The sequence below is a fragment of the Lynx canadensis genome, chromosome D4 (assembly GCF_007474595.2).
Source record: "Lynx canadensis isolate LIC74 chromosome D4, mLynCan4.pri.v2, whole genome shotgun sequence".
Lineage (NCBI taxonomy): Eukaryota > Metazoa > Chordata > Mammalia > Carnivora > Felidae > Lynx > Lynx canadensis.
In genome coordinates, this window is record NC_044315.2 from 58,904,068 (window position 1) to 58,931,971 (window position 27,904).

Sequence of the window (27,904 nt, forward strand, 5' to 3'; positions counted from 1 at the left end):
GCTGTAAATCTAACACTCTTCTATAAAATAAAGTATTAATTTAAGGAAAAATATTAAGTATTAACTTTCTCCTTAGGTGGCATGCAGATACGGCAAAAATGAAGATGCTGAAGCTGGGAAAATGTGGTTCCTGATCTCAAAACCGTTTGCAAACTGTCCAGTCCGCTACACCGGGTACTGTTATTGCTGATCTCCACAGCCCACGGGGTGGGGAGGGCCACAGTATAACCCCCGACACATGGGAACCCAGACCCTGGAGCCCGGAATCGGAACCTGCTGAATGGACAGGACATTCAGATCATCTGTCTCTTTCAGCGGAAGAAGCAGCAGTGCCTCAGGAAGGTGAAGCAGGGAACTGCATCCAGCTGCCCAGGAACCTAGCATGTACCCAGAACGAGGCAAGTCCCCCGAAAGGGCTTCTTTTAAAATATAAAACTTTATTTTGGTTGCAGAGATTTTCATAAGCATTTGGTTCACAGAAAAGTCATTACAAAATAATAAAGGCAGCATTTTGTACAGCGACTCACATTGGGGCCACCAGAGAAGTGCAAAGGACAGTGCTGGGGACAGGAGGGGCCCGTGTCTTGTGCCCAAAGTCCTCGGGGAGAAGCCAGCTACTACCATCTCCAGCTACCCCTCCACCCCACCCAGGTGAGCAGCACCGAGGCCCCGGTGGAACCAGCCTGGGAAGCGAGTGGCAAAGTGTACCACAGCACCCCCTATAGGCTGGCGAAGGCCCCACATGAAAGGCCGAGTGGGAGGGGGTTGTCCAGGCTGAGCTGCTCAGTGCTGCAATCAGCCCCCGTCCTCAAGCAGGTGGGATCTGAGCCCACCTGGCTCTGGGACCTTGACACGTTCACAGTACAGTTCAGTAAAGCCCTTTAGGAGGCCCTTCCTCCCCTCCCTCAGGCTACTGACCCCACGGCAACCCTGGGTTGGGAACTGGGAACAGACTGAGGCCAGGTCCTGCCCTCAGGGAGCTCACAGGCAGGGGCCTAGAAAACTCCAAAGCAAGGCAGAAAGTGCTCCATACCTGAGAGGGGGCAGAGAAAGGGCGGTGGAGCCTCAGAGCGGGAAGGGCGGAAGGCGCTGTCACTGCAGGGAGGGGAGCTCTGCGGAGAAGGCAGTGTCTCAGCTAAACCCCCGAAGACTAGGTGGGGTGTGGACAAGTGCAGACGGTGAGAAGGGCATGCCAAGAAGAGGACAGAGCATGAGCCAAGGCACAGAGTGGGGAACCGTGGTAGGGTCAGTAAAGGCAGGCAGTCATCCATGAGAGAACATGGACACAGACAAGGGGCCCTGGGCACCTCCATCTCCACCAGTCCGGTGCCCAGGAGGGCGGCTGGTGTGGGTACACGCAGGGCCTCGAGCCAGTATCCTCCTGAGTTTGGGAGCTCCCTGAGGGCAGAGTGGGGTCTCGTGCATCCCTGCCCCACCCAGCCGGGCACCTGGGCCGCTGAAAGGAGGACTTCTCCACACGGCCTTCCTCTTTTCAGCAAGTCCCTTGTCATCGTAGGGCAGCCTTTCCAGAGGGCTCCCTGTCCCCCTCACAGTTCATGTTCAAGTTGAAGGGAACCAAGCTCAACTCCTCCAGCCTCTGCAGATAGCCAGGAGTGTGTGGCCATGTGCTTGTAGGGATCGAGAGAGGTCCAGGAAAGGGGAAAATTCTGGGGCAGCTATCTCTTTCCACCTTACTAGAATCACCTCCTCCCTCAGGAGTAAATGCTCTTCCCTGACAAGAGTCTGGGTTTGGTGTGTGTAAAACAACACTTCCCTGTCATTCAGAGAGACCTGACCAAAGCTTTAGTATCGTTTTTCCCCAACTCTTCATAACTTCTATAAGAGCTTGAGTGACAGGAAACCCACCACTCTGTTTCTTTTCTTAGTCCCCAGGAAGCCCGGAAGCCTGTTTTCTCCAGGGTGCAGTGAGTAGGGGGACTGAGAGAGGCCCGGAGCCCCTCAGCTGCTGCTGCTGCTTTCATCCCGATGCTGCCTTGACCTCCTAGCTCGGCTGAACACCCATCAGAGCCCGAGCCTGAGCTTGGGTATGGGGTTGTTGCTCCTGGAGTCTTTGCACCGCCTTCAGCCGCCCCATGCCGCAGCTCCCCTTCCTTACAGAATGGTGCAGAAGACGCTACGATTGCTGTGGTAACCACCTTCCACGCGGGCAGTGATCCTGGTCGCCATGGCCGTCACCTTCTGTCCACTGTGGGCTGTAGAGGGGCCTCGGAGAGAACTTTCAAGGTGAGGCCGTGCTGGTGGGTTCACCAGGCGCCACGTATCAGACCTAGAGGTGCAAAACGACAGTCCGTGAACTGTGAGAGTCTGGAGCATTTGCTGAATGCCCCACACCATCTCACCTTAGGCTCGAGATCCAGGTGTTCAAAATCTGGGTGTCGGTTCTGCCTCCAAATCAGTGATAGCTCAAGGAGGTGGGATGTGTGGGAAGCTAGGGGGCAAAAGTCCTGCATTCTAGTTCCAGCTCTGCATGTAACCTTGGACAAGTAAGCCTCAACTTCCCCATCTCTATAAGGCTCTGGAGAAGGTCGGTGACTTTTTCTATTTCCCTCCTAGGTGTATGACCTGCGTGTATACAGAAGCTTTAGTCATAATCACCTAAAATTAGGAACTACATACCCTTCAGCTGACAAATGGATAAACAGTGTGGTCCATCCATACAACGGAACGCCACTTGGCAACAAAAAGAATGAACAACATGTGACACCACGGACAAATCTCAGGTGCATTAGGCTAAGTGAGAGCAGCCAGGCTCCAAAGACTACATACTGTGCGATTTCCTTAAATGACATTTTGGAAACTGCTATAGGGGACAGGAATGGGTAGGTTTCCAGTTCCTCAGGCTCTTACAGAGATTTTGAAGGGTCAGGGAAAGCTTTGGTCGGGGCTTTCTGTCATTTGAGTTACAAGGGACCACCTCTTACCCCAAATCCTAAATTGCTTAAGCCAGTAACCATATGTTCTGTGCATTTTTATGGTGATTCTGTAACAATGAGTAGGACTGTAAAGGTGTGGATGGTGAGGAGCTAGCTACTGTGTTCAAAGATTTGCCAGCATTCGAGTCTGGCAGCAGATAGCAAGCTTGGACAGGAAAATCAGGACTCAACAGTGCATGGTGGATGATGCAGGCTGCCAGGTCTGTGCTATCTGTATCCTGGGGTCTCCAAAGGGACAGGAGGAAGCAGACCCCAGGGAATCCACGATATGATCTGCTGGGATCATATCTGCTTTTCTGTCCAGAAAAGATTAGAATTCCTTTTTTTTATAAGTTATGACTGTATAAAACATATATGAGGTTTCCTCAATATTTTTGCTGAGCGTGTGTAGAATTAAAAAAGGAATAGAGGGGCGCCTGGGTGGCGCAGTCGGTTAAGCGCCCGACTTCAGCCAGGTCACGATCTCGCGGTCCATGAGTTCGAGCCCCGCGTCAGGCTCTGGGCTGATGGCTCAGAGCCTGGAGCCTGTTTCCGATTCTGTGTCTCCCTCTCTCTCTGCCCCTCCCCCGTTCATGCTCTGTCTCTCTCTGTCCCAAAAATAAATAAAAATGTTGGGAAAAAAAAAAAAAGGAATAGAGATCATTACTACAGGAAAAGGGGACCCATCAAAGGTTTCTGACCAGGGCTGTGACATGAGCAGAGCCGATTTAGACGGATGCATCTGGCAGCCAGGGCTGTCACCAGTGTGAGAGGAATGTGGCAGCGGTGGTATAACAGTTATTACCTGTATAACCAGTGTAGCAAAGCACCAACCAAGCAGAACAGAGTCCATCCATTCACCAGCAGAACAGCACCTTGGCAACAGGGGCCAGAGGTCAGGGTGAAGGGTGCTGAGATGTGAGCAGGGGTGATGGCAGTTGGGGAGAAAAGGTGCCAGATACAGGCACATTTCAGAAGTGGAATCAAGAGGACCTAGTAATGACTGACTGAACTCTGATGTTAGGGAGAAATCGGTCACAGAGGTTTTGCTGCCAGAATAGATCAGAGGGTGAGGTCACTGAAATGGGGAGCAGGGAGGGACAGGGAGGTTCAGGGAAGATAAGTGTGAAGCAGTTGTACACAGAGGCAGAGGTATCATAAATAAGTGACAGCAGCAGCAATGAACGTCTTTGTAATACCTCAGATCTTGTGCTAGGTCACATGATTTGACTGTATCTTAAATTGGTGCTACAAAGCAGACGTTAACTGGATTTTACTAAGACTCAAGGTGTTGAGTGCCTTGCGCAAGAAACTGGCAGAGCTGAGATTTAAAATCACACCCCCCTGACTCTTAAAGCCTGTTCTCTCCCAAGGAGGCAGATGCAGGTCCTCAGCACCGGCCTGACTAAAGTCCAAGCACGGGCCTTTATCTGACCAGAGCCAGAAGCTGGCAGGACTGCAGGGAGCAAGGACAGCCAGCATCACTGGGCCTGGCTTCTCTAGTCACCTCCCTGTGGTTCTAGAAGATTGGTTTAGGCAGATCCCAGACACTTACTTTTTCTTGAACACCAAGAACTTGTTGTTTTGCATGATACATTCTCGGTTGTTTGAGATCTGCTGAAAGATCGTCTTGCTGGTCTTGCCCTGGAAGATGATGTTCTCCTGCACCAGGGCCTTGGCGCGGCCCCGCACTGCAATGCCGTAGGCCCGGAATGAATGGATCCGGTTCTTTATCACCTGGGAGAGACAGCCAGAGTTTGTCACACCCTGGGGACTCCCAGACTGGTTGGGTATTTCACTGGAAGTGAAATACCAGTTATAAACCTGAGGGGTAAGACACTGCTAAGGTAGGTCAGCATTGAGCCATGGGAGCTCAGGGAAGGGATATTGAGATCAGGTAGGAGAACCAGGGAAGGCTTCCCGAAGGAGGTGATGGGTAAGTGGTAGAAGTTTACCAGGTGCAGAGCAGGGAATGGCTGCTCCAGGAAGAAGGAACAACGTACAAAGGCCTGGCAGAGAGGAGAGACTGTACCAGTGGCAAGGACCACTGGCACCTCGACTGAGGCAGGAGCGTGTCCCTGCTCCCTTCCTCTGCTTCCACAGTGCCCAGATGCAGAGCCCAGGAAATTCTTTACTCCTTGCCGGAGTCACTACTCATGAAGCTGCAGAGCCAAAAAGAGGCCTCGGGATGGTAATTTCTCAAGTGTGGGGACTGGGTCAGTTTGGCACCCAGTGCAGTGCTTTGCATAAAAAGGGAGCTCAGAGCTCATCTCTGGGGGGGCACAAAGAGGCAGAGGAGCATACAGGAAGTGCTGTGTGAGGTGGGGGTGGGGGGGAGGTGGGAAACAATAGCACCTCTGGTGTCCAGACAAGGGGTACCTCAGACAGGCTGGGGGGTCAGGGAAGGCTTCCTGAGAAAGTGACAGCCCAGCTGTGGGACTGAGGCAGACAAGGGGGAGGGTACCGCAGGGACGCAGGGAATAGTGTGCACGCAGGCCCCCTCATGAAGCACCCAGCGCATACTAGGTCCTGTGGGAGATTGTTCTGTTAGGGGGAGGGGCTGAAATAGCCCTGAGCTGGACCTGGAGACCACAAAGATACCCCTGGACACACCCCCATCCTAGTTCTCTGCTGGTTATTTCCTGTCCATCCTGCAGGGCTCAGTTCACATTGTTCCCCTTCCTGTGTGAAGCCCCACCTGTGTCTACCAGGCTGGGTTTGCACAGGAGGAATGATGTCCCTTGCAGTGCCAGGTGCCTCGGGCTTCTCAGTAGAGAGGGTGCAAGGGCTGTCCTAGGGCTGGGCCCTGTGCTGGCACATGCAGTGCGCGCGCGCGCGCGCGCACACACACACACACACACACACACACACACACACACACACACACCTTCGTGTCGGACCTGGGCAACAGCTGCAGCCCACTGCCCCGGTTGCCAATGATGTCATTTTCGATGACCACGGTGCTGTCGCCCTTGGTGATGATGCCATGGCCTCTGTTGTCATAGATACCGTTGCCCCGGAGCTCCACCTTGCACTGGGCCTCGACCTTGACCCCACTCTGCCGGTTGCAGGAGATGCTGTTGCTGGCCACGCGGGTGAGCTGGCTGCTCTGGGCTATAGTGATGCCTCTGTCTCCGTTAGCATGGATCACGTTGGTGAGGACGTGCAGCGCCTCGCTGCTCTGGACGTACAGTCCTGAGGCTGCGGGTGGAGGGGTTAGGGAGCAGGGTCAGTCCTGACAACGGCAGTCAGGAAAAACCCTGGTGGAATTGTGCATCCCGGGAGAGAGGTGGGGCAGAAGAGGCAGCAACACTTGGAACCAGCCCTTGGGAGTCACATCTTTCAGGATGGATGACAAACCCAGCAGGAAGAAACCCTGGAGCATCAGGGAAATTCTGTTCCTTCTGAACTAAGTCCTCAGTAAACAGGAAAAGGTGATGAAGGCTGCTTTGGCTCAGCTGCCCATGCGGCTCTCCTGTGCTCACCTGCTCCTACGATATTGTCATCTGTGATGGGGCGCTCACTCCCTGCTTAAGGCTGCCTGTTCCCCCTCCAGACAGGTCCACCTGCTGGACAGCTATTCTGCATGTTTCTCTTCTTGTACTGAGATGGCATCTGCCTCCCTATTGTTTTGGGAAATTTTCTTTACAAGGGAAATTCTGTAATTTTATTAAGCTAAGTATCTAAAATGTTCAAAATTTGGGAAAGAAAACGATGTTTGGGGTTGTATATGCTTAGAGACACTACATGGTTATAGAAAAAAAAAAAACCCCACAAAATCAGCAGGCTTAGAGCTGCGTGGCTTGGTCAAAAAGAGACAGCATGGCAGGGGGACCTGGAGGTGAAGAGGAGGAGGACTCCCCAGGGGTGATATCCACCCACAAGAGCAAGAGGCATCGGGAGGAGGTTGTGGGGAGGACGACACCAGGGCTCACATGGGAGTCTGCAAATTCCAACCTCTCATGCCACCTGCCTGTTGCTTCTGCCTGGTGGAGAAGAGCAAATATAAATCAAATATCCATGAATTTATGTGGCTTTGCCTGTCCTACTGGACAGCATGGCCATGTGGAGAAAGCCCTGAACTAGGAGTGGACAGAACTCATCTTCTGCTGGCTCCCACTCTCCCTGCCCTCTGCCTTCCCCAGGACAAGAGCTCGCTAGTGTCCAAGAGCCTTCTTTTAACAAGACTTCCTTCATCAGCCCTCTACAGTGGCTCTAATCATCCTTCAGGTTTGGGAGCCCTGGAGTTAGATCAACTCTGTAAGTTGTTTTTGTTTTTTTTTTTTCTTTCCAAATTTAAGATAACCTGTGGATTTAAAACCCACTCTTACTCTCTGTACAAGAAAGAAAAATTGCCAATTAAACCACGATATGCCATCAATTGGGAATGCACATTATTAGATGCTAAGATGTGGGGAACGTGTCTCAGATTGGAAATATATATGCCAGGTGTGGGATGTGGGATCTGCTGGGGCAGGGGTGCCGACAGACTGGGATTCAGCTCCGTGCCTCAAGTTCATAGCCTGTCAGAGTTGACAAAACAGCCACAGAAACATATCCAGTCCCAGGCCCCCAGGAAGTGCCAGTGGGGTGAGAGGGTAAGGGTGCATTCATAGTGGGCCTTGAACTTCAAGTTGTTTGGGATGTGTGGATGGGGGAAAGGAGATTTCAGGGAAGAGAAACAGCATGAGCAAGGTGAGATAGGGGGGCAGGAAAGATGGATTTAAGTTCAGGGAAGGTGATGGCCAGAGGTCCGGGGTACTGGGTAAGTGGCCAAAAGCAGTAGCCAACAAAGCGGGAAGGGTCCTTAAGACAGTGTGAGGACGGAAGGCTCTGGAGCAGGGGATACTCACCTCCGTTGTGATTAATACTGTTGGACTCCACGAGAGCTATGGCGATGGGCCGGCGCAGTGGGTCATCGTCCTTCTCCAGCTCTGTCTCCCAAAGGATGGCGTCCCCATCCTCGCTGAAGTTCTCCTGGGCCCCGTGACCTCCAGGGAACTCACCAGAACCCTCCTTCTGACTAAACACTGCCACTCCATACAGGCCATTGTAGCTGACGTGGTTGCTGGTGACGTGGGGCAGGCTGGACGACATCATCCACACACCACAGCCCTTATTAGCTGGGATGGTGAAAGGGGCTGGTCATGGACACTGAGCAGCGGGTGAGGCAGCACCCAGTGTCTCCCCAAGAGGTGAAGCAAAGATGGCACTGGCCTGGGAGACAAGAGTCCCTGGCGTGCTAATGGCCTTGGACAAATCACTTTATGGCTGGAGGCTTCACCTTCATACAAGAGGGTAACAACCAGGTAAGTCTCACAACCAGGATACTTCCATGGGGTGTAAAAGTGCTCTGAGAACTGTCAAGGCCACAGTTCCAGAGCACAGAAGCCCAGAGTGACACTGCCAGAGGGTCCTCAGAGTTCACCCAGCCCAACCCCTTCCTGCATAGAGATGGCGGTGGCCTCAGTTTGAATGCCAGCCCTATCACTTCCTAGCTGTGTGACCTTCAGCAGGTTATTGAACCTCTCTGTGTCTCAGTTTCCTTATCTTTAAAATGGGGTAAATAACAATAATTAGAGATATGGTCCAGAGAGTAAGGCTCTGCTCAAAGTCACAGCATGAGTGAGAACAGTTTCTTTTTTAGGACTATCCTATTTCTCCCATTCTATTTCTAGTTCTCTAGATCAAAAGAAAGGGGTAAGAGGAGTCAGATGCCCACATCAGTGCCTAAATGGCTCCGTCCTTACACAACTCCTGACTTTTGTGATTTTAGATGGGGATGAAGCTGTTTCACCGATCCCGTGGGTTACAAGGTGATTTATGAGAGGCTCTTGTACTCTGAGAGGGACTGTGTGGCTGTGGCCTGAGATCAACCTGTTCTTCAGGACGTCTTTGAGGCCCAGGGAAGACTGTAACTTTCTCAGGACCCACAAGCTAAGGATGGAATCTGGGCTTCCTGCCTCCCTGGCTGGGCTAGACCCAAGATCCGTTCCCCCAGGAACATGCGCCTCACCATAGATGGTGTTTCCTTCTATCAGTCCTTTGCCTTCATCTCCCACGACCACACCATCTGAGTAGCCGAAGCAGATGAGGTTGCTCCTGAGGACGGGGACTCCTCCTCGACGGATGTCTACACCTCCCCACTGATTCTCACGGATGACATTTTCTATGGAGAGGCAGAAGAGAGGGTCAAGACCCAAGGACCACCCACACTGGCCATGAGGACTTGGACAGCTGAGAGAAAGGACCTTCTGGACCAGGACACCAGGCCTTGCCTTGTCAACAATCAGCATCCTGAATCTTGCTTGGTATTTGGCTTTTCAGGGACTTGAGTGCTGTCTTCTTTCCTCAAGGGCAAGGTTTGTATCTTTCTTGTGCTCTCTTATATTCCTAATACCCGCTGTACTCAGTGGCCTTAAGGAACAACAACTAAGAATAAACTGGCTTTAGAGTCTCTGGACCAAGGCCAGGCAGGGCTGCCTGTTCTGGGGCTGTTTCTAGGAGGGCTGAGGCAGAATGCAGCCATTCCCCCACCAGCCTGGGGAGGCACAAGCTGGTCCTTCTCAGGCTCAGCTCTGGACTGACCACAGCCTTCCTCTCCTCATCCACTACCTCTCTGGGAGTGGGCCGAAGAGTCACAAGTCAGGGGGTTGGTGCTGGGATACTGATATTCCCAATACTACGGCTGGGCAGACTCTCAGTCTCCTGAGACTGGAGTGCAATGGCCCAGGAGACCCTGTGTGACTGGCCCCTTCCCGCCTCTGTGACCCTGTCTGACTTGTGACTCCCTGCTCCTCCTTCACCACACCCAGTCACACCAGTAACCTCCCTGCTCCCCAGGCATGCCAACTGTGTTTCACAGGTGGCCCTGCTTAGAATTCCAGTTCTTTTCTCAGGCTTTGTCCTGTCACCCAGGTCTGGCCTTCTCAGAAATGCCTGCCCTGACCACACAATCCTAAATACCCATATAGTCCCTCTATCACTATATTTTAATTAATTTCAATAAATTATTTCAATTATTGCATATAAACATAACATTTTACATATTATATATTTACATATAATATACATTTATGTAAATATATCAGTTAATAATATATAATTATCTCTAGAGCACTTATCACTCACAGATACGCCTCTTGTGTGTGTGTGTGTGTGTGTGTGTGTACATGTTTATTTTCCCCTAAAATGTCAGGAACCCAAGGGTTACTGTTCACAGAACTGTTCTGTTCACTGATGTATCCCCATCTCCTGCATACCTTGTGTGTTCAATAAACATCTGATGAATGAAGGCAGGATTCAGTCAGAGGGATTTACTGGATCAACCTCTTTTTATGTCCCAGGTATGGCTATGCTCCGTGCTGAGGCTATAGTGATGTACCACACCGACTTGATCCTTGTCTTAGCGAACTTACCTCCTTATATTAAAGGAGACTGACCTTACACAGATCCCTAAGAAATTAAGTAAGACATCCCACAGAGCATGCCTGCTGGGTACAGCGAGTGTTTATGTGTACAGTGGGAGGTCCGGGCAGGCTTCCCTGAGGAAGTGACATTTAGGCTGAGACCCAAAGGATCTGCTCGGCAGGTGTTGGCCAGGTGGAGGGGAAATGGGGATGGGTTTCCTGAGCAGGCATAAGCCCATACAAAAGCCAAGAGGAAGGATTCAGTTTGTGTGCCATAAATGTTTCTGACAGTGTTATGTGAGCCTTCCAGTGAGATTCTGTAAGCAGCGGGCCTGGCAAAGAGCAGACATTCCCTCCCTGTTAGCCCTCCTTGAGGCTGGCATGGCCAGTGTACAGAACAGCAACAAAGACAGAAGGTGGCCAGGCTGTCGAGGTAAAGAACTGGGCAGGGGCAAGGCCGGGGATGTTGGCTCAGCTGCTGGTTGCCTGGTTGGCCACGGCTCTAGGCATTTCCCACCCTTACCTGTGATGAGGCCTTTGCCATTCTCGTTCACTGCTATGCCAGCTGCACGGCCCTTAAAAATGTGGTTCCCACTAAAATGCAAGGAAAAAGAGTAAGATGAGACCACTATCATATGTCAAAGCCAATGCCTGCTCAAGGTGACTACCTTCTTTTGTGGCCTTCCCCAAACAACACAAGTCCACAGGGGCATAAAGCATTTCTGCAGTCCTAGAAGCCATTTATAAATCTTTAGTGAACTTGCAGACAACTTGATCCAGAACTAAATAAATAACTATGCCATATAATCACAATGCTACTCGAGTTTCTGTGACCTCTCTTGACTGTCGCTCACATGCAAGCTGTTTGAAACACATGCCATCGTGGTGCACAGGTTTGTGTCCACAACTGGTCATGTCAAGAATTCCTAGGAAGCTGTGTTAAGCTGCTTTGGGCATGATTTGTGCCCAAAGCTGAGTCAGAGTCTCTGCCTGTAATGAGCCTACAATCCCTGTTCATATCCAACAGCTACTCTTTATCTTATTTTCTGTTAATCACCTATCCCCTGAAAGACAACATAAAATAATGACATGCCTTAAAAAAAGAAAACCAGATTTTTTAAAAGGGGGTTTTGAGAGTATCAGAGGATGTGTATGTGAGACCTCATGGGCTGGCTGAGCCACATGTGGACGATACAGGAAAACATGCTCCTGCTCAGAGAAATACTCAGCCCTCACTGCCATGGAAAGGCCTTGCGAATTAAACACCAGACACCTGAACATGTTAAGGACATGCATTGTCTCTGCACCGCAGTTTCCTGCCTGTTAAAACAAAGCCAGTCACACCTGGACATTAGCACACTTGGGTTATCCCTGGAGGACACACATTTGCTGTTTGTTATTTTTACTAACAGGAATGCTGTGACCTCCTTTCTTCTTAGAAGGGCACCCGCCTCCTCTCTTAGGAGACAACCCTCCTACTTCCTTCCACGTGGCTGAGGGATTTAGGTCCAGTATTCAACCGGCTCTTTAGAGCCTAACTCAGGGCCTGACATCCAACAGAACATTACTGAGTAGGAGTTGGCTAAGTTTTCCCATCTCCTAGGGCAGGGTCCAAATGGTTTACATCTTTGGGGAAAAAACCCGGCAAAGTATGTTGATGCTGGGGAAGCCAAATGTCAACTGCACCTACCTATGCATTTGAGTGGAACAAGAGAAATCATTTGTTAAAGACATCCCCATTTTTGCCCTCAGATCTAAAGAGTCTGTTTTGATCTGGTTACAATTCAGTCAGCAGATGGTTACTGTGGGTTTCTAGAATTCACGGTCGGACATAGTCCCTGGGCTAGGGCATCCATATTTCTGAGAGCTGTGCCATAGCAGCAAATGCATGGCTGGTATAGTTTAATACAAATCTCACCTCCAGAAGAGACCCGTGGGCACTTGGAGAGTGTATGTACGCAGGGAGAGCAAAACAAAGATAAAAGAGGGATCAGAAAACATTTAGGAAAAGGGGACAGATCATTGTTCCAAGAACCAATGGTAGGATGTTTATGGCAGATGAGACAGTTTGAACCCTGTGCTTCCTTGAAGCCAAGGCAAAAAGAGAAACACAAAGGGTTATAAAACTCTCACTGGCAAAAAGACTGCCATGGCCTTATCCAGGCTACTTCGGGGATTTCAAAATTCATTCTGTACCCTCCCCCAGATACCTACCTTCCATCACAAAGAAACATAAAGGGAAAAAACACAACCTATTCTCTCAAAGAAGTTCTGGTTTTTCGTTTTTAAAGATTTTAAGTAATCTCTACACCCAGCATGGGGCTTCAACTCACAACCCCGAGATCAAGAGTCGCACATTCCACTGACTGAGCCAGCCAGGAGGAGCCCCTCAAAGAGATTCTGTTTTAAAAACCAAGACACTGATCTGACTGTAACAGTCCTTGCTCAGAGCTCTTCAACAGTTCCCTAGCACCCACAGGGTAAAGTCCAAACTTCCCAGATTTGGTGTGTGACTGCTATGCCAAATTACCATACACACAGTGCCTTAACACAATACAAATTTACTACCTTCTTGTTTAGGAGGTCTGAAGTCCAAAATGGGTCCTACAGGACTAAATCAAGGTGGCAGCAGATTTATGTTCCTTCTGGAAGGTCTATGGGGAATCTATTTCTTGTCCTTTCCAGCTTCTACAGGTCGCCCATACTTCTTGGCCTACAGTCTCATCACTCTGACCTCTGCTTACTACTGTCACATTTCTTCCTCCTGACTGATTCTCTTGCTTCCCTCTAAGGATCTTTATGATTTATAGAAGAGCCTACCTGGATAATCCATGATGGTCTCCCCATTTTAAGGTTATTAATTTAATCACATCTTCAACATCTCTTTTGCCATGAAAGATAACATATTTGCACGTGCCAAGGATTAGGAAGTGGATTGATCTGGAGAGTCATTATTTTGCAGATCATACTCGGTATCAGAGGTTCTGTGTTCCAGCATCAACCCGCCTTCATAGGCTGCTCTTCTACTCAATCTTCTGGGCCTCTTGTGGCAGACGCACCACATTTAATACCATTTTTCCAAGACACATCCTGGAATTTCACTGCCCCTGAGCCCAGAATGCCATCTCCCTGGCCACAAAATCCTACCTATCCTTTACACACAACTCGTGCCTTCTTCCCCTGACTCGCTCAGCTGAAACTATGGCTGGCTCCTCTGTCATTCTGTCACTTACACAAAGACATATTAAAGCACTTGTTTTGATGAGTCTCCCTCATGGTTGTGTGTCCGTCTCCAGCATGAGACCGTAAACACCATGGAGCAGAGACTGTTCTTACACACTTTTTATATCACTGTCCCCTTACATAGACAGTAAACACTTCCATGTGTGTTAAATCTATAGCAAGCATATGTATAAACACATACTCTTAAGGTAATAATGCAAAAGATGGAGAAAGAACTCTGTGACCACTAACTGTTTTCAGTAAGATGTCTGTAACAGTAAAAAATAGATGCCTAACTAGGGCGCCTGGGTGGCTCAGTCAGTTGAGCCTCTGACTTCGGCTCAGGTCATGATCTTATGGTTCGTGAGAGCTGCGTTGGGCTCTGTGCTGACAGCTCAGAGCCTGGAGCCTGCTTCAGATTCTTGGAAGAATGTCTCCCTCTCCCAAGAGGGATGTCTCCCTCTCTCTGCCCTTTCCCCGCTCATGCTCTCTGTCTCTCAAAGATGAATAAACGTTAAAAAAAAAAAAAAATAGATGCCTAACAGTAATAGGACTGGTTCAAAAATTATGGAATACCAAAAAGATGGAATGTTCTGAAACTTTCCAAAACTGATAAACGCCATGCAACAATATGGAAAAGCACATCTGGAATAATCAAGGGGAAAAAACACTTCAGAATATATTTGCTGCACATTTGTTCCAGTTATTTTCCTAAAGCAAGACATAACTGTGTGAGTCTTCTGTTTAAAAATTTTTAAACGCCACCTTCCTCAGCTGGGTCCACATAAGGCTTCCTCCTCCGGCCCTGAGCTTTCTTCTCATCACCCCTTCCACTCTGCCACAGAGATATAGATCATGCTGCAGCAGCCACAGGACCCACAATTTTCTGGGATAGTCCCAATTTAAAACATTTTATACCAACATCACAACTTGTGTCAGACATGTTCTCAAGCCACAGTGGACTATTAGCCAACCCCTGAATCTGCCGTGTTCTGCTGCCTTTGTTCATGCTGTTTCTTTTACTAGGAATGCCCACTCCCATATCCATGACAGTCCATGTTCTACCCACAGTTCAAAGTCCAACTCTAACGCCCCTTTGTAAGGAGGCCTTCCCACATCCCCCCAGTAGAATGGTTGTCTCCCTTGGGAGCACTTCAGTAGCATTTATCAGCCTGCCCCATTCGAGAGCTGGGATGGCAGCCCCATGCTCCTGGCAATGCCACTGCCCCTTCTCGCCTAACAGCTCACATGGCTGATCCATCACAGCACGCTTTTGTGCTGAGGCCAGATGGAGCCCCTGGATCTTAACACAGCATCTTAGGTAGCTGCTTTCAACCGAACAGAGTTGTCAGGTAAGTGGAAATCTTTATGCCGTCTCTGTCTTAGAGTTATTTCTGGTCACGTATGTCTTCCATGCTAGAGTGAGCTCTGGGGGAGCAGAGTGCTCCTCTGTTATCATTAGAGGTGCTCAGTAACGTCTGCTGAGGAGAACTGGTAGGAAATGCAAACAAAAGCACTGTGTTACTACAGTGGGATCGGGGTGGAGTCTCCTTTGCTTGCTTTGCTATACTGTTGTTTCAGTAAACAAAAATGTTTTCAAATGGAGGACAATCACAGTGTAGGAAGCAGAGATCAGGGAGGAAAGAAGGGACCATGGCTGAGGATGGTCTGGGTACAGCACACATACCTCACGACTGGATTTCCGTGGTACAGGATATAAATACCAGCCTCCTTATTTGAAAAGATTTGATTGTTCCGGATGACGCCTTTCCCATTGCCAAGGACAACAATGCCAGAACGAAGGCCATGGTGGATCTGGTTACACTGCAAGGGAACAGGAGACACCACAGAAGACAGATCAGACCTGCCAGCAAGAAACCGAGTGCTCAACTGCCAGCCCACAGCAGGGCCGGGGTGAACACAGTGGAGAAAGCGCCCCTGAAGCCCCCTGCCTAGCACATGACGAAGTGAATGGGCCACGCTGCTGCCCTGGTGCACACATGCAAAGCTGTAAGTGAGAATCCAGAGAGAGGAGTCTTCAGTGCCCCGCCTCTTGCTCTCCATCTGCAAGGCATGCTACCGAACACTGCTGAGCCTCCAGAGTCCTCCAAACACAATACTCCAGCCAGGCCACACGGTCCAGGGTCCAGAGAGCTCAGCACCCCACTACATGACAATGTTGGCCACGTGCAGTCCCAAGCGGGCCACCTCCAGGGAAGAGTGAGAGCCATTTGGCTCCTACTCCCCACTTCCCATTCAGGGAAGGCCTGTGGAAAGGTGTGGCTCTGGGGAGCCTGATTGTTCCATGGGGCATGAGATCACAGAAGCTGTATGTGCTACAAACAAAGACCCTTAGATTTATTTCGAATATCTCTTTGTACGCATGGGGATGCTGGCCGAAGGCCATACAGTATGCAGCAGAGCCAGATCTGAAACCTAGTTCTCCTGCTTCCCAGTTAGCAGCTTTTGTGCAGCGACATTTTCAGGTCATAATAAATGATAATAAAATTGTTTCACTCTGTTAATTTAGAGCCTAAATACATTCCTATACTTAAACCAGGAAGTTAGCTGTTTCTCTTCCAAAACGATTTCACAGAAGCAAAGTTCTAGTTTGCTTTAAAACGTTCCACACTGGGGCGCCTGGGTGGCGCAGTCGGTTAAGCGTCCGACTTCAGCCAGGTCACGATTTCACGGTCCGTGAGTTCGAGCCCCGCGTCGGGCTCTGGGCTGATGGCTCAGAGCCTGGAGCCTGTTTCCGATTCTGTGTCTCCCTCGCTCTCTGCCCCTCCCCCGTTCATGCTCTGTCTCTCTCTGTCCCAAAAATAAATAAACGTGGAAAAAAAAATTTAAAAAAAAAAAAAATAAAAAAAAAAATAAAACGTTCCACGCTGTAAGCAATCCTATTCTTACTCACTTTCCAGATTTTCTCCTGAAGGATTTGGCAGACTCACCAGGGCAACCACTGCCTAACACAAGTCCCTCACACGGTTGTGAAAAGCGAAGAGCTTGGAGAGAGAAGCGTAAGCAGTGGCATTTCCATCCCCACACCCTTTCACGAAGCCAGGACAGAAACATAACACCCCCTTCCCCTCCACCTGCTAAACTGGCCTGTCCCCTCTGTCCCTGGGAAGGCAAACTCCTCTCATCTCTCTGGCAACAGTGGCATTCATTTCCTCAGGCAAGGCCCGTGCATCAGACGCCAGCTGCATGGCAGAAATACAGTGAGAGGAAGGGGCTGAAAGAGGACACTGGCTAGGCGTGTCTTTTTAAATATAGTTAGGAACTTTCCTTCATCTGCATAGTTAGGAACTTTCCTTCATCTGCATTGGCGAGGGTGGATTTTTTTTTTTTAATGTTTATTTAGTTTTGAGAGAGAGATAAGGAGCACATGGGGGGTGGTGGGGTAGAAAGAGAAGGCGACAGAGGATCCAAAGCAGGCTCTGTGCTGACAGTAGTGAGCCCAACGTGGGTTTAGAACTTACAAACTGTGAGATCGTGACCTGAGCCGAAGTTGGATGCTCAACCGACTGAGCCACCCAGGCACCCCAAGGGCAGTCTAATATAATGGGTTAAGAACATCGATCCTGAGTCAGGACGGCCTGGATTCAAATCCCAGCTCTGTCACTAGTTGTATGATTTGGGGAGACATCTTTAGTGTCTCTTTATGCCTCAATGTCTTTATCCATAAAATGGAATATTAATTCTACCACACAGGGTGTGGTAAAGATTAAACCACAAATACATACATACATACAAAGTGATAAGCACTAGGCATAAAGGCAGATATTATTTTTTCAAGGCCATAAGAAGTCTGGGCCATTCCTTAGTTCCTGGAATATGTGTCTCTAAGGGAAGGCCTGAGCAGAAAAAGGCCTCTCATGTCACTGGTCCTATCTTCTACCATTTCAAGTGGCTTTCACATTGGTGTAAAATCAAATCCACATGGCTTCACAACATTCATGAGACAAATAATCTTCAGAACTAAACATCATAAATGTCCTTTTTATAGTGAAGAATGATCTAACGTTTTAGTTAGATCCAGGTATCTTGCAGGGCAGATACAATATCTTTATTCTTCTCAAACTCAAAGCCAACCAGAACCTATCAGAGCTGAGGAAGTGCTCTGTGACATTTCCCTGTCTATCTGGTCCTCTTTTTTCCTGACAAGGAGACTGTAGGGAGGTGATTTATTCAAAGCCATTCCTATTACGTGAAGAAAGAAGACAGAGAGTCACAAGGACACACAGAGAAAAGGCCAGGGACCACTTGCAAACAGGAAGCAATATAAATTCAAGGTGGCAACACTTATTTAAATAATCTCAGAAAAGGCTTCTGAAAAGAAGCTACTCTGAAAAGAGCATGAAGACAGAGAAAAGTACCAGTATGAGTGGGTTGGACTTTTTCCGGATGTCTACTCCTGCCTCCGCATTGTGGTAAATGTTGTTGCCAGCGATCAAGCCTCCGCCCTCCAAGCGAAGAAAGATGCCTGACGCTCTGCAGCGGTGAATGTCATTCCTGAGCATGACGATCTAGGCAGAAAAGAGAAAGCCATTTGTTTTCTTGTCACAGGTTTTTTTAAAAAACCTTTTTTTAAAAGAACACCTGAGTCCTTTCTTTACCATCTGCTCCCTCCCTGCTATTCCACCAGCAGACAAGGATGGCCTCTTCCCACCTGGTGTGCTCCCAGGAGCTGAGGAGCTCTGTGCCCTGCCTGCCTCTGCCCTGTAGGCTCCTTACCAGCCACAGTGGTTCGTTAATAAAACCTGGACCTAAGCTCAGCCCCGTGCCCCGTGTTCACAACTTGTGAACAGAACAAATGGCTCAGCGAATGGAAAGGACCCTCAGAGAAGATGGGATTTAGTGGTCTTCAAACTCTACATGCACTGGGGTTACATGGAGATCTCCCCAGGTTCCAAGGGCACAGCTAACAACGAATGGAACCAAGGTCCACATGTGCCTTTGCTAAAGTCACTTGTCTGAGGGGTGTCTAGGTGGCTCAGTTAAGTGTCCGACTCTTGATTTCTGCTCAGGTCATGATCTCACGGTTCATGAGATCGAGCCCTGTGTCTGGCTCTGCATTGACAGCCCGGGAGCCTGTTAGAATTCTCTCTCTCTGCCCATGCCCCACTCACGCTTGCTCTCTCTCAAAATAAAGTTTAGTAACATAAAAAAAAAAATAACAATAAAATAAAATTCACCTGCTTGAGAAAGCACCTGAGGATAACCTCCCCACTTTCCCTTTCACTTTATGAGACAAAGGCCTATTCTTGTCCATTCTGAATCTTTCTTGGGTGTATTATCCTGGGGTGCTCCTTAGTTTGGAGTTCTAAGGGAAACAATTAGAAGCACTGGTACAAGGAAGCATTTAAACAAGGTACTACAACCCAGCACAGAGCTTATTTAAGGGAATGATTGCCATTTACATTTTCTTTTTATACTTAATAGGTATAAAGATTCAGAATATATTTGTATTGTTCTAAGCAACTGCGGATTAATAGTAAAAACATATTATATCAGGATAAACTGTACACTACTAGTAAATAATAGACTACATTAAAATAAAAGTCTAGGGGTGCCTGGGTGGCTCAGTTGGTTAAGTGTCTGACTTCGGCTCAGGTCGTGATCTCATAGTTTGTGAGTTCAAGCCCCACGTCGGGCTCAGTGCTGGCGGCTCAGAGCCTGGAGCCTGCTTCAGATCTGTGTCTCCTTCTTTCTCTGCCCCTCCCCTGCTTGCACTCTGTCTCTGTCTCTCTCAAAAATAAATTAAAATAAAATAAAATAAAATAAAATAAAATAAAATAAAATAAAAGTCTAGGAGGGTAAGGTACAATGGAAGTCCAGTTTCAAAGGGAAGCTGTTTAGGACAGAGAACGCTGACCAGAGCAGTCACTGCTCCCCCACTTACAAGAACAGAATCAGATAATGCACAAAAATACAGCCTTTCTTGAACGTGTCAGAAAACTGAGGTTGCAGGGCAGCCAACAAGCCTGAAATCCAAGGAAAACAGGCACCTCCCAGGAGACAAGATGGGAGCACTTGCCTGCACAGCTGCATATGGAGCCACATGAACCGGTAAGGATTCAGCTACAGGGTTCAATGCATTGTTGAAGGCCAAGTGTGAACCAGTGTGAGAGTGCAGAAGCCCTGGGAGTAGGTGTATCCACTTCTCCAGAGACCTTGTGAAATGCTCACAAGGAAAGACCGGGGGACAGGACAAGAGACTGAGGACAGATAGCCTCCCACATGGTGGAGGCATGGGGGAAAAGAAGAGCAGCTACTACTGTAGGAAAGTACTAAGCCCCTCTTTGAATTTTCTCTCCAACTTCCCTATAGAACAAGTCTTCAGCAGTGGGGGGAAGGGCAGCAAACCCTGTCATGGAAGGGAAAGAGAAAACCCCACCTTGGGCCCAGATATTTAGAACCTCCCTAATGCTGGGGGTGAGGCAGGACCATTGGAAAGTGCCTACTTCCAAGACCCATAGACACAGCACCTGCCTAAGACTAAGGACAAACTGGGACACAGGAGAAAACCTCCCACCAGCCCAGAGCCACAAGTGACCACAATCTGCTGGGAGGGGTGAGACCATGGAGACAGTCCCCCCAACCCCCTGAGTAACAAAGAGAAGACCCTAAAAGCAGAGGAAAAAACCAGCATACAGTAAAGAAGAACATGAAAAATGCTGAGGATAATCATAACAACAAAACCTGAACTAGCTTAATCCTGACTAGACTGACCCCAAACCTGGCCCTTTAAAGGCCTAGCATGAGAAGAGGTGTGCCCATTTCCACACATAAATGTGATTGACCTCAATTTCTACTTTCCCAGATACTTGACTTTCAACTAAAAATGGTAAGATACACAAAACAGCAAGAAAAACATCACAGTTTTCTTTGTGGAGTCCCAAGCAACTGGGCTTTCTGCCAGCCTTACTCTCCTGGAGATGTTCTAGAAGGCAGGGAAGGGTGGCTGCCCTCTGGCCACTGGATCAAGGCTTTGCTTCTAGGCATGGGACTAGCTCAGCAGGTCCTGCACTCCCTGCACGCCCACAGCTCCTGCTTGTATGAACGCCACTTAGCATATAATTGTACCTGATGCTGGGTACTCATGAGAAACCATGGATTTTTTTTTTTTAAGTCAAAAATCAGGAATATCAGTTTCTCAGGTTCCTTGCTAGAGACTCACAAGGAACTACAGGCTGCACAATTTCTTCCCAAAGCCTCTGGAAGCAACAGTTCAAAAGGGCTCCAAGTAAGGCTGTGTAACTTTTCATTTCTCCTTTTCGATGACTCTCAGCTACCACCTGCTCCCAAGTCTGCATGGCAGGGTGCATCTCTCCAAAGCTCCAGAACCCAGGAAACCAGACAGCACCTATGCTAGATGTCAGAAATGCTCCAAACTCAGCATGCCCGGAACTGAACTCAGCATCTCTCTCCATGTCCTAATCTCCCATGTTCCTGCTATTGTCTCAGCCACTCAGGCCAGAAATCTAAGCCTCAGGGCTTTGACTACTCCCTCCTAAAGCCCTCCTTCCTACCTCTCCAGACTGCCCTGTCCCCTCCAGTTTCTGAATCACAATTCTCCACTGCCCCTCATTGATCTTGCCTCTTGCCTAGTTCCCCTCCATTCCATTCTCCAGAAAGCTGACAGCATGAGCTCTTCACATACAGATCTGACCATAGTTTTCTGCTTAAAATCTGTCGGCAAGTTCCCATTGCCTCATGGCAAACTCCAATCTCTATGGCAAGACCTCTGTGCCTCAGCTAGCTGACTCCCTTATCTCACAGCCTCCCCTGAACCTCTGGCCATCTGAGTTACTTGTAACTCCCTAAATGCGTGGTGTCCTTTCTCACATCTGGGCCTTCACACACACACCTCCACGGTCTCATAGCCTCCCCTTGCCAACTTCTACTCCTCCTGGGAAGCTCAGCCTGGGCACTGCTTCTCCAAGAGACCTTTCCCTGAGGCTGGGCTCCTATGCCACCCATGGTACCTCCATCATAGCATCTCTCACACCGGACTTTAAAAAAATAAACAAAAAACATTTGTTGAGCACTTGCTATGTGCCAGACATACTACTAAGCACTTTATATATATGACCTTAGTTCATCCTTACTGCACCTTGGAGACAGGTAGTATCTATTAGTCGAAAGGACACATTGCTAATAAGGGGCAGAGCCAGAATTTGACTCAGAAGCCATACCCCTGGTAAGTATACTAGGTGGGAGGGTCGGGGGAGACCCTCCTGGAGGGCTCGGACCAGATCCTATCATCGTGGTACCTGAGAGCAAAACTATCACCCACCCTTTTTATCTGACCATTATCTCTTATTTTCTATAGGCTGATATTGTGCTTTCCTGGTAACATCATCTAAAATCCTCTTTGGAAGTGGACTGGGCAAAATGCAATTAAATGCGATTGCTGCTAACTGTTCTAGAGGGCTGCAGAGATCTGCAAGACTCCCATGTGACACATGTGCAGTGCCCCTCAGCTTACTAGGTGCTTTGGCAATATTAAGGTACTGGATCCTCACAAACCCCAGTGAGAGAGGCAAGTCAGGGAAGCTTGTTTCCATTTTACAGAAGAGGACAGTAATGCTCATGGTGGATCAGAGGAGAGGCAAGATTCAAACTCAGGAGCTAGGCCATGCTTTCTTCCAAAAGGCCATGTCTTTCCTCTGAGAGGCTGTTCCTGTGCTCAGTGGCTTGCAGGATCTGTAGACTGTCCTGCGGCACCCTGAAGAGCCTGCAGGGTGATGACTGTATCAGGGGCAGGATGGACTTAGCATAAAGTCCAAATATCTCATAGGGGCTTTTCAGGCCCTGGGCAAGGTGGCTTCTGCTCGTCTCCCCTGCCTCATTTCCAACCACTCCTCCCTCCCCAGAACACTGTTGAATTCAGCCCCACACCCAGGCCCCAGTGCAGAATGTTCTGGCTGCCTAGAATGCCCTCACTCTGTACCCCCTTTTCACCACATGCACACTATTTTGCTTGGCTGTCCACTACTCGTCCTACAGCTTAGACACCTCTTCTGGGGAGCCTTCTCTGGTTTGGATCAAAGCCAGTAATCATATGTCCCTTAATTTTCTCTCATCCAGCTAAAGAGCCCTTGTTCCTTCTTCTAGGACTAGGGGGACATGGTTGAAAGCAGCATGACATAGCAAAAGGAGTTGGAAGACCTGGGTTCTAGTCTCAGTTCTGCCACTAACTTGCTGTGTGACCCTGAGTAAGTCACATTCCCCCTCTGGGCCCTGTTTCCTCTTCTGTAAAATGGGAACAATAGTTTCTGCTCTATCCAAACCAGATGATGGAACATAAGATAAGGGTGTGTTAGAAGCTTGTATAAAGATGCTTTAAAAAAATAGCCTTCCTATGTATAGCCACAGGAGCCTATCTCATCAATCAAAATCATGTTCCCAGTGACCCGGGAAGGCCTCATGAATTTGCAGAGTGAGCCTTATGACAGCACCTTGCTGTTATGTATACACCGCACTGCATAAGTCAGGTTCCGGAAGATGTTTCCTTCCATCTTGGCTCGGCCATAGGAGCAAACGAAGACGCCTCCCTTTCCGTCCCGGAAGAGGCACTTGCGGATGAGGCAGCCCTGCACGGAGCTGGCCAGTGCCATGGCCTCCTTGTCCTTCTGCAGCTCCTGCTGCAGAGAGTTCAGCACTAGGCAACTGGGCAGCTGAATGGATGCTCCTGGAAGTGGTGGGCCTAGAAAGGAGCCCCCCAGTACAGGGCGTGGGCCTTGCACTTGGTAGGACAGTCTGTATGTGAGCTGGTCCTCGTCCTCATCCTCACCACTAGGACTCAGGCCTCCATCGCTGCTGTCTGGGGTCTGGGCCACCCTTTCCCCATCACTGCCCACCTCTGCCTCCTGTGAACCAGCCTTGGAGCCTGGCTTTGGGGAGGTAGAAGCTGGGCTGGTAGGGCTTTGGCTGCCTTCAATGACAATGTCACAGGTCCTTGGGCTCCAAGCCTGGTCCCTGCTCTCCAGGTCCAGGGACATTAAAGAGTCAGAATCCTCCGTGGGTAGCACACTGGGGGAGGACTTGATAAGCCCTAGTAGATACTTGTAGGCCCAGTTCTTGTCTGCAGATGGGTGGCCCTCCACAGTCACAGAGTTGTTTTCACTGCCCACAAATTCACAGTTTTCCAGGACACACAGGGGCACATTGTGCAGGAAAACATGGGTGTTTTTGAAGGTGCAAAACTTCACTTGGCAGGTGCCTGGGCCATGGACCTGGATATGCCCATTCTCAAAGTTGCAGTTGTCAAATTGGACATGACCCGATGTTGTCTGAGGAATAAAAAAGAGAGAGTGGATAAAACAGGGATGAGAATTACTTTGTTAGGCAGTACTCTAACTGCTCTTTAAGGAGGGTGGAGCACGGAGAGGCCATTTGTCCTGCTGATCCTATCCTCCACCCCCCCAAACACCCCCCCCACCAGGGCATGTGTCAGGCCCCCGGACAGGAAGCTGCACTGTATCAGAGCGGTGAAAATTTGGAGTTGCCTGCCTTTCCCTCCTTCTAATCCCAAAGAGAGGGGGATGAAAGTAGAAACGGATAATGGCAGGAAAAAGTTCACGCCGTGCAGCAGGGCCCTTCCTAAAGACCTCAAATATGAAGTAAATTCTCCCAATACTCAAGAAATGCTTAGTGAGAACATAAACTTTGAGGGGTAAGGATGGGGAAGAGGGAAGAAGCTGAATGCTCAGAAGGATGCTGTGTGAAATGGATCAATGGTAACCAGGAGAAGGAATGTCACTATAGAGATGATACGGAATAACAGGGACAGCTTTGAACTGTGAGAAACACAAGAACTGGTTGGGATTTGAGCATGACTTTACTGTGACCCCTGAAGGGGGAGGGAATCCTAAAGCGGTATCTCGGTTATGTGAAGGAAGTGTGAGGTCACGAGGTGCTGTGCTAGGTCTCAACCCTTCAGCCCACTTTCCATTCACCATCTTCTCTCAGCCCTGCAGCACCCCACAGAGCATCAGCTTGGTGTCTGAACTTAGGACAGAGCCAGGCAGAACCCTGAGGGCTAACAGAAGACAGGCCAGGAGGGGCTGAGCCCTGCCTGGGCTGGGGCAGGCAGTACAGGATGCCCAGCCACAGGTACTGGGAAAGAATCCAGCCTGTCTGGCAACTGGAACATAGCAGGGACTACAGCAAAGGACAGCAGGCTACGTCCCTAAAGAGGGGGATGAGGTATGCTGCCACAGCTGGGCAGCACTGAGCAGTGGTTAAGATGGGCTCTGGAGTCTGACTGCATGGGGCACTCCCATCTCTGCCTCTTTCAAGCATGTTACCTTGGATAGGACTTCACCTCTCTGAGGCTCAGTTTCTTTGTCTGCAATAGGGGGCTTACCAGCTAACGAAGCAAAAGGCGGAGAGCCAGATACAAAGTTGGCACCTAATAAAAATTAGCTATCGTTACCTGGGGTCAGGGACACAAAGGACAGAGACTCCTCTCGGGGAGGGAAGTGCTGAACCCCACAGCACCACTACCCTGAGCCCCTCAGCTCCCAGGCCTGACTGAGAAGCCCAGCCACTCTGTATTCCTGAAAAGTAACTGTTTCTGGATTTCATGCTAAATGCCACCAGATGGATTTGAACTGTAAAATGAGGGAATGTTCCATGATTCCACTGAGTGATCCAGACACATCCACCCCATGAACAGTTTCTACATTCTCTAGCAGTGACCACCCTTGAGAGCCTGGCCTGGACCTTACTTGCCTTAACCTCTGTAAATTCTTCCTTATGGCTAAGTTAATTTTTTCTAGCTACAATTTAAGTCTATTTTCTTTTACTTGGTCCTCTCTGTAGATGAACACCAGCTCTCTGGAGATGCACAGCTGTTGTTAGGGTTCTCCTCAGAAGTCACTGAAAACTGCTGTGAAATCACTCTGGCCTTTGCATTTTTCAGGCAAGGTCATCCTAGCCCCTGTCCTGTTTTCAGTTAAAAGACAATCACGAGTGGAGCACTGATACATGCCAAGCATTAAGCCAGATGGTGGGCTGGGCTACAGAGAAGTGTTAAGGCCAGGCCCCCACCCTATGAGGGTCTGCAGCTGCACTTCTAAGGGGGAAGGAGAGGCTGAAACCAACATTTTACCCTCAGAGTAAATGGAAACATCGAAGGTCTGGAATCAAACTTTCTTCTGGGTCTACAGACCCACATAGGAATCATTCATCAGTCCTTCTGAAACAATCTAGGCCTAAAAAGTAGGCTTTTAGGTTTCCAAGGAATCCAACACAATGTAACTTCAAAGGGGCTTACAATTTGAGTTCTGGATTTCAGTTCTAACTTCACTAATTATGCATTTGAGAAAGTTACTTAGCAGCATCTCTGAGCTTTTTAGTGCCCCTCATCTGCAAAATGGGGATCCCACGTGTACTACCTACCACGAATGTTTGTTGTGGGGATCAAATGAAGTCACCGATGCAAAGTCACCTAGATTATCAATATAGGCTTTGGATCCTAGCTCTGTCTCTTACTATGTCACTTAATCTTGCTGAGCCTCAGTTTGCTCATCTATAAAACCGGATGACACTACACATCTTACTAATGGCAGTAAAGCATACGCCAGGCACACAGTCAGTGCACCATAAACGACTGGTAGTATAGCGATCATTACAAACTTGAGGGACAATTTGTTGTTACTGGCAGAATAGTGGCAACATAATTATTATTGATTAGGTACAAAGTTTACATATTACAATGTTTCTATGCAAGGTAAAGCTGTAAACCGCTCTGCCAGGACCTACCAACGCGTCAATACATACGTTGCTTTGAATACAGCCTGTGTGCTCTGTGTTACCAGAGGATATGTGTTGGGCTGGTATTTCCTGAGCCTCTCTCAAGTCACTCTTGGTGAAAGCCTGACCTTCCTTGATCCTCCTTCACAGGGTGGGGCTGACATGCTAAAGGTCATTGGTCCTGCATAGCCTCCCCTGGCTTTGCCTATCTCTGAGCATGAAGTGTTGTTCTCTGCTTCCTGCGACCATGTGGCATACTCCCAGATTTGGCTTTCCCACCTAGCTACTCCCCTGTGGTTCAAGTGCGTCCAGTGGGGAAGAGGAGTACAAAGCAGTTCGGGTTCTGAGTCCTTGGCTTATTTTTTAATACAGTTTTGCCAGGAATAAAGCAGAATGTTGATTGTTACTGTGTCCATTTCTTAACTGGTGCAGAGGAGCGTGTTACAGGAATAACGACAAAACTCTTAATTCCAACAAAAAGGGGTTGCAAACCCACTAAAAAGAGGCCAAAGCCCAGGGTCAGGACTGGAGAGGCCACCTATCTGGATATGGACACCCACCTTAAACATGAAAGGGGAGAACCAGGCCGGCATGAAGACAAGGTTGCACAGGCGTGTGGTGGAGCAGTGCTGATCAATGCTGGCTAGCAGGGCCACTTCACCCAACTTCCCGTGGCCTACAATCTCCACGGGTACCTTCAGGATGATTTCACCTTGCTCTTCATACACACCTGGGAATAGCACAATTCGGTCATACAGGCTAGCCATGGCCAAGGCACTGCCCAGGCTGTCAAACTCATGGCCTGGCCCAACACTCAGGGTACGGCGTTCCCTCCTCCGGCGAAATAGAGAAAAGCAGACAGAGGACTCCAAGTCCAGGGCATTCTTGGTCCATGTCTTAGAGGCAAGGTAATGTTGCTTGAAGGCCTCCCTCCAAGACTCAGGCTCCACATCGGGCTGGTTGGGCCAGTTTGGGTGGCGGCATTCGGTGCATCCCAGACACAGCTGCCGCCAGCGGGTGCTGTCGAGACTGAGGATCAGGTCATACCAGGCTCTGCACACCAGGCTGCAACGGCCCAGGTCGGGAAGGTGCAGATAGGCTAAGATCATGCGCCACAGCTCCAAGGGGAGACCACCGGCCTCCATGGTCACCTGGGAGCAAACACAAAACCAAAGAGGTTTTTGTTGACCCCTCTTACAGTTCCTCTTTTTTTTTTTAACGTTTATTTATTTTTGAGACAGAGAGAGACAGAGCATGAATGGGGGAGGGTCAGAGAGAGGGAGACACAGAATCTGAAACAGGCTCCAGGCTCTGAGCCGTCAGCACAGAGCCCGACGCGGGGCTCGAACTCACGGACTGTGAGATCATGACCTGGGCCGAAGTCGGACGCTTAACCGACTGAGCCACCCAGGTGCCCCCAGTTCCTCTTCTTAAAATATTCCCTGCCTTCTCGTGGCCCCAAGGGTGTGCAAGAGAACAGGGCCCAGCCCTTCATAGAGCTCCATCCCCTCAATCAGAATCCTCCTCTGGGATTGTTCCACCTGGACTCAGCAGGCAAGACTCTCTTTTCTC

The 27,904-nt window shown here is 49.2% G+C and overlaps 1 protein-coding gene across 1 annotated transcript; it reads right to left on the minus strand.

Moving 5' to 3' along the window:
• Nucleotides 1–417: 417 nt before the first annotated feature.
• FBXO10 (F-box protein 10) lies at nucleotides 418–27,483 on the minus strand. The gene is made up of 10 exons (XM_032595642.1): nucleotides 26,893–27,483; nucleotides 23,032–23,865; nucleotides 17,944–18,093; nucleotides 15,252–15,388; nucleotides 10,866–10,936; nucleotides 8,950–9,102; nucleotides 7,787–8,056; nucleotides 5,821–6,134; nucleotides 4,489–4,670; nucleotides 418–2,287 (listed from the first exon to the last, which is right to left on the minus strand). Exons 1-10 carry the CDS (start codon nucleotides 27,475–27,477, stop codon nucleotides 2,113–2,115), a joined length of 2,871 nt encoding a protein of 956 aa, XP_032451533.1. The 5' UTR covers nucleotides 27,478–27,483; the 3' UTR covers nucleotides 418–2,112.
• Between the last annotated feature and the right edge of the window lie 421 nt (nucleotides 27,484–27,904).

Coding starts and splice junctions, on each gene's coding strand:
- FBXO10 (XM_032595642.1), bottom strand. CDS start 27,477: ATGGAGGCCGGTGGTCTCCCCTTGGAGCTGTGGCGCATGATCTTAGCC. Junction 15,389..17,943: donor AGTCCAACCCACTCATACTG/GTACTTTTCTCT, acceptor GTTCCCTTGCAG/TGTAACCAGATCCACCATGG. Junction 9,103..10,865: donor TGGCAAAGGCCTCATCACAG/GTAAGGGTGGGA, acceptor GCCTCTCCATAG/AAAATGTCATCCGTGAGAAT.